This window comes from Salvia miltiorrhiza, chromosome 4 (genome assembly GCF_028751815.1).
Source record: "Salvia miltiorrhiza cultivar Shanhuang (shh) chromosome 4, IMPLAD_Smil_shh, whole genome shotgun sequence".
Lineage (NCBI taxonomy): Eukaryota > Viridiplantae > Streptophyta > Magnoliopsida > Lamiales > Lamiaceae > Salvia > Salvia miltiorrhiza.
The window spans coordinates 10,496,093-10,502,630 of record NC_080390.1 but is presented as its reverse complement, the minus strand read 5'-3'; the positions used below and the strand labels follow the sequence as shown (position 1 = coordinate 10,502,630).

Genomic DNA, 6,538 nt, shown 5'->3' with positions numbered 1-6,538 from the left:
AATTAGTTTTTATGAACACGAGTTTGATCTGGGGTTCGATCCTTGTCGGTGACGTATTTTTTAACAAATTAAATATATTTGTATGTTCGTCAGTTATATTTGGTATGTTCAAAGAATTTATTGATCTAGGGTCTAATTACCATGTTCATCAAAATGTACTAACATGTTCATCTATTACATTGCTTCTCAACTTCTCAACACATTTGAGCTTCTCAATTGAACCACTCCCTATATATATATATATATATATATATATATATATATATATATATATATATTAAGTAATTTGACAAAAAAAATGTATTATCTAATTAAATACTTTTATAATGTAAATTTTTTTCAACCATGAATAAAAGGCCTAAATTTAAGAATTTGCATAAGACCTACGTTCTCCTAGCCCCGCCCTTAATTATATGCCTAGTTTCATAGGAAATGGTTCAAAGAACCTTTTTATCATGAGAAAGTAAGCGTTCAGAACAGTAAATGTTGTACAATAAATTAACATTGTCTTGTATATAGCGAATTTGTGGTTTTTGTTAAACGCACACAGTTAATTTATTACACAATGAATACTAATTTACTGCAGTGAACATAATTCTTACAACAACAACAACAACAAAATCATTTGAACCACACCTAGTTTCATTTACTTCATATATCTAAATTTACTAAAATATAAGACGAATAGAATGTATGCATTGTACGTAAACTAAACTTAATTGAAATTGTCCAAATAAATTCCCCATGGCGATTGATAATTTGCAGCTGTGGAAATCGCTTGAAAATTTGGAAAATTCAAATCTCCAACTCCAAATCGCGTGAAATTACTCAAGTGAACGACCAAATAGAATCATGAATAATATTCCATTCGTCCCATTAATCACTCTTATCCTTAATAATCATGCACAAAAGTAGGAAATCATACTTAATGAGATGGAGGGAGTACTAATAAATAATCACTATAATATTAATATAAGAAGTTCAATTGGATAATGATAACAAGAATGTAGCTGGTCGAGCTTCTTAAATTATTGGAACACTTGTTTGCTAATTCTATTTGAATTACAGACATTTTTTTTTTTGATAAATTACACAAGTAAATAAAGAAAATTTAAATACAGCACCACAGTGGACTCAAACCCAAGGCCTCAGACCTTGGGTATTAACCACCTACCGCTTGGCCAACACACGCACACAAAATAAAAACAACTACCCATTATTGAACACAGAAGGCAAGCAACTGAACACAGCAAACTCGTGGAGTGGCGGTATCAGAGACGACTCCTGTTGCTCGATGCAGCTGGCCTAAAACTGGCGATTCCGGTGATCTCTCTGCCGGTTACAAGGGTGTTGATGTCGTAAGTGCCTTCATATGTGTATATGGGCTCCAAATCGCAGAAAGCCTGAGAAAATAATCACATGGTAGCAAGAGATAAAGAGTCGTGAGCCATATCGCATCTAGTAAACAATACAAGATCATTACTATAACAAATATACTAAAACGAAAAATTCACTTTGGCCGCATATAAAACTAAAAGTTACATGGATGGCACCGTACCTTTGCAACAAGAAAATCGGTTAAAATCCCATTGCCACCAAGTAATTCCCGCCCAAGAGAAACAGTCTCCCTTGCCTTCAAGGAAATCCATGACTGAATAGAAAAGAAACTCTTCAGTTAAAACTGATGAGATGAGCTATGCTTCACGTTTCTCGATTAACCAAGTGCAATAGCAATATTTTACCTTGCCCAGGCTAGCATGACCAGGAGTCATTTTACCACTCTCGTACAGCTTGCACAGACGCCAACCAATGAGAAACATTGCTTGGATATTACCTAACATGTGGACTAGTTTCTGTTGGTTGATCTGGAAAGCTGCCAACGGAGCACCAAATTGCTTCCTCTCCTTTAGGTACCTTCCATACGGTCAAAATCGTAAAGCTCAAGAAAGGAATTAAGGGAATTAAAGCAGATAATTAAAGTCACTCTTTGCATCCCTAGGTCTACCATTTTTTAGGAAGCTTTGAATGATGGAGCAAGTCCATACTAAGTTACACTAAGGACATCACATTAAGAGTAGTTAAGACAGTCCTAGAAAGATGGATTCTCCGACCAAATTAAGAAATAGTGGCTTACAAATTTTATGCACGTTCTAATCTAGTCATTTGAAGCTTAAGCAATTATTTAGCCAAATATATATATGATAGGGAATGGTTCCAATGACATCCCTCATATATGATGAGATCTTAGATTGATTTGTAGGTGTTGATTTAATGTATCCAATGGTTGATATTTACCTGGAGGGGGGAAAATTTTAAGTGGGTTCGAATCCTGGAGGGAGCGAAAATTTTACTAATTTTTTTAATATCGTTATTCAATACTATATAGTGCCTTATTCATCACTATATACTAGCTTATTCATTAGTCTCATATCTCACAAAAAATAGCAATCTCACTAGAATGGGGCTAAAATAAGTACACTTCTTAAGATATAAAATAAGAATCATTTTCAGCCCTTAGATCATCAAGATCTACGGTTAATTCGTAACCCTGTTAAATGAATTTATGGTCATGAGTTCGAATCTCAAAGGTAGCAAAAATTTATTTTTCATAATTCATACCTTTATACAGAGAATTCATACGTGTTCTACATAAAATTCATACATTGAAAATTGCTCTTATTTCTTATTTTAAGATGTGTTCTCACGGTAGCCCACCCCTATATATATATTTCTATATATAGGGATGAGTAATACTAAGAATGCTAGATTTTGTGAGAAATGAGAATGATTGAATAAGCCAGCATATAGTGTTGCATAAGATGCTTGTAATGACTGAATATCAGTTTTACCTGGGTTCGAATACTAGAGGGAGTGAAAATTCTATCTAACTAATTGAATTTCGTTATTTAGTCATTACAAGTAGTTTATGCAACACTATATGTTGGCTTATTCAATCATTCTCATTTCTCACAAAAGATAGCATTTTTAGTATAACTTTTTCCTATATGTATATATATATATAAAGCAAAATAAGAAGTTAGTTATTACCGGTGACACATGTCATACACACCCATCGATATTCCAATGGGCTGCCAAGCAACCATGACGCGAGAAACAGCAAGCACCTACTTCCAGGTAGCGTTGAATCATTAGTAATGTGAAGAAATCAAATTCCACTAAGACAAGGATGTCTTATTCTCTCGAAGCCGAAGGTGGATGAAAAAGACATCGTGCCAGTGAATTTCTTCAAGATATCATTATGTATTTGATGTGCTATGATTCAGGCAACATGATAAACAAGCTAAGAAATCAAGTTCCATGATATTTTACCTTGCTTATATCTTGAAATGAATTAACTCCAGAAAGCCTGTCTTCATCAGGTACAAAAACTTTCTTCAGTAAAATATCACCGTTTTGTACAATTCTTAGGCCAATTTTGTTTTCTATTTTGGTTGCTTGTAAGCCTGGAGCATCCTTCTTCACGATGAATCTGTAGCAAATTCAGATCAGCTAAATAATGAAGATACATCTGCTAGCATTTGGATCATCAGCAGCAAGGAAACAATGACATCCATCACAAGAAAAACAGGGACCAATGCAAACTATGAAAAAGTAAATCTGCCTAATAACTAATTGGAGAGAGAGAGAGAGAGAGAGAGAGAGAGAGAGAGATTTAATGAGAATGTATGAAATTTTAGTTACATGGACAAAACTTACTTAGGCAGAACACTACAAGCATGAGTCAATTCATTTTGTTTTTTTTAACTTACCCATTAATCTGATTTGTGGAAGTGTTTCTAGCAAAAATAACTAAAACATCTGCAAAAGTGCTGTTCCCTATCCAGCGTTTTTGGCCATCAAGTATCCAACCACCCTCGACCTGATCATTTGAATTCAAAATAAGTCCATCTAAAATAGTGGTCAACACAGGCAAACACATTGATGCAAACTTAATATAGACATAACACGCAAGTCACACACCTTTAATGGGTTCAGGAATCATGGGTTTTTTAATTAAATCTCATTTTATGAAATTCTGTCCCTATAAGTTCATTTAAATATATCTACAATATAGCTTTCAAAAAAAAAGTTCTATACTATATAAATAGATAGTATAAAGAAATGCGAAAGAAATAAACAGTAAAGTTTGTCCTCCAAACCTTTCTTGCACTTGTTCTCAGAGCACTTGCATCACTACCATAATCAGGTTCAGTTAGCCCCTAGTTCCAATCAACAACACAATTTAGCTACCAATTTGCAGACAAAAATGCGCATATCAAGAAAAGAGTAATATGCGTTGTGAATGCTTCTCACCCAACATGCTACTGTCTTTAGTTCTGCAAGAGATGGAAGATATTTCTGCTTTTGTGCTTCTGATCCACAAAGTCCTATCCTTATCAGGAAAACAAATAACAATAATAAGTCTGATTAACATCAAGGAAACAACACCAAAATCGACAAGCACTAACAAGGTTAGTAGGTTACCAATTGTCAGCATTGCCAACGAGGAATGCACCAATATGAAAGTATAACAGCTGGCATCAACTCTTGCCATTTCTGCTGTAGCAATGGCATTTGCAGTTATGGACAGGTTGGGACAACCATAGCCCTACATATATTATGCAGTTAGATACCAAACCGCCTCCATCTTAATAGCCATCATCTGGAAAAATGTAAAGCACAGGAAACTTCCAAATGAAGTACCTTGATACTGCCACCGGCTACTCGCAGCGCACCAAGCTTCGGAATCACTTGGAATGGAAATTCTGCCTTCTCCCAATACTGAAAGGCACATTTACTTAGCAGTTAAAACCTAACAAGTGGCAGAAGAGCAGGTATATCTGAATCTATACGAAACAGAATTAATAAGTTCAAGCCCTTTCGTGATCACTAATTAAACATATTGGCTAACAACAGAAATATATTGTACGAATTAGCAGAAAATACATAATCAATTTGGTCACAGACCTTTGTCATTATCGGAGCTACTTCTTTCTCCATGCACTCTCGTACTCTCTTCCTCACATCTTGCTCCTCAGCAGTCAATAGATCATCGAACTGATAATAATCCGACACTATAAACTCAATAATTCAGAATTAGCACAATCAACACCCGTATAAAGCATGCGTTTCTCTAAAAAAAAGTCAAGCACAAAAAGAATAAAATATACAAAAATATCACAAGCACAAGAGTTTAATTTCCAATATACGTATTCACAACTGACATCCACGCATACCGCATTAGATCTTCAATAAATAGCTGCAATCTATCAACCTACCGCTAGGAGGAAAGACTGAAGCTGGAGTTGCTTGAGGAAATGCGACGGAAACATCCAACGCTGGCAAATCATAATGCGTGCTCTTCGCATCTTCATTCACATCTTCTGCACTCAATTCCAACCATTTTTCGATGTTACAGCTAAATGAATTGCTTAGAAATTAAAAATTAAAAATAAAACCGGATCACAAACGGGATGATCCAGTAACCTAACAAAAATGGAAAAGTAAAACAAAAAACCAATAAAAATTAAATGCGTGTCTGTGTGAAAAACCTTGAGCTCTTGAAGCTGGAACTTTCATGGCGACAGATTTCTCTCAATTGCGAACGAATATAGAGAAATTGTATAAGCACAAGAAAAGAACTGGAGAAGAAACCAAATTTAAATACTAGGAAGTATGGGCGAATATAGAAGAAATGGCACGGAACTTTATCCATTAGCAATGTCCGACCTTATATCCAAACTCAACTTGCCTAGGTCAAATTGGATGACAATTCAAAAAGGAAAATAGAGGATATAAGACGGATGGAATATAATTTATTTGATTATGTATGAATCGTTTCCAAAATATTTAATTTCAAATGTTTATAATAAAATACTCATTTCGTTCCAATTTTTAGTATCCATCTTTTTATTCTAGTTCGTCCCACATTTTGATATTCATTTATATTTATAGTAAAAATATGTGAGATTTTTGCTCCACTTTAATTAATTCAACACTTTCATAAAGATGAGACCCTAATTCCACTCACAACACATTCAATCATTTTATTAAAACTCGTGTCATTATCAAATGGATACTAAACTGGGACGAATAGAGTAAAACTTTATCCATTGATCAAATGAGTACTCATTTAAAATTACACGAATTTTGAAAAATTGATTAAATATGTGTGAATGGTATAAGAACATTTACATCGTGCTTTGATTGGTCGGCGCGAGCCCCGTGCCAACAAGCCCTCTTACGCTGCAGAGCCCCCGACCTAAGGATGAGCTTACAAAAGCGAGTCGGGGCAGAGGTTTCCAACTATTAGGCGCATGTTTGTATCGCCTAATAAGCAAAGCGAGTCGCACGCATAGGTTACCATTTATTGCTACAGAGCTCGATGGCACGAACTGGGAGGCCACTTAAGAGCCGGAGATGGGGCTCGATGGTTGTACATGCTCTAAGTATCTTATTTTTATTGTGATTAAATTGTGTGGGATACATTTATCAAAAAGAAAGAAAGAAAAAAGGAGTATTTCTTTGATAGACGAAT

The 6,538-nt window shown here is 34.9% G+C and overlaps 1 protein-coding gene across 2 annotated transcripts; it reads right to left on the bottom strand.

Annotated features, from left to right (window-relative positions):
- Positions 1–943: 943 nt before the first annotated feature.
- LOC131022673 (acyl-coenzyme A oxidase 4, peroxisomal-like) lies at positions 944–5,772 on the bottom strand. Of its 2 annotated transcripts, XM_057952190.1 has the most exons (13): positions 5,553–5,772; positions 5,280–5,384; positions 4,969–5,075; positions 4,705–4,782; positions 4,486–4,609; positions 4,315–4,388; positions 4,161–4,220; positions 3,771–3,880; positions 3,331–3,490; positions 3,049–3,125; positions 1,743–1,914; positions 1,559–1,651; positions 944–1,403 (listed from the first exon to the last, which is right to left on the bottom strand). In XM_057952190.1, the coding sequence occupies exons 1-13, from the start codon at positions 5,578–5,580 to the stop codon at positions 1,272–1,274; spliced, it is 1,320 nt and encodes a 439-aa protein (XP_057808173.1). In that variant the 5' UTR covers positions 5,581–5,772; the 3' UTR covers positions 944–1,271. The 2 variants fall into 2 exon arrangements, with proteins under 2 accessions (XP_057808173.1, XP_057808174.1); XM_057952191.1 differs by lacking the exon at positions 5,553–5,772 and having other exon boundaries at positions 4,969–5,058; positions 5,280–5,390.
- Between the last annotated feature and the right edge of the window lie 766 nt (positions 5,773–6,538).

Coding starts and splice junctions, on each gene's coding strand:
- LOC131022673 (XM_057952190.1), bottom strand. CDS start 5,580: ATGAAAGTTCCAGCTTCAAGAGCTCAAG. Junction 5,076..5,279: donor TTCAGTCTTTCCTCCTAGCG/GTAGGTTGATAG, acceptor TTGAGTTTATAG/TGTCGGATTATTATCAGTTC. Junction 1,652..1,742: donor GTCATGCTAGCCTGGGCAAG/GTAAAATATTGC, acceptor TTTTCTATTCAG/TCATGGATTTCCTTGAAGGC.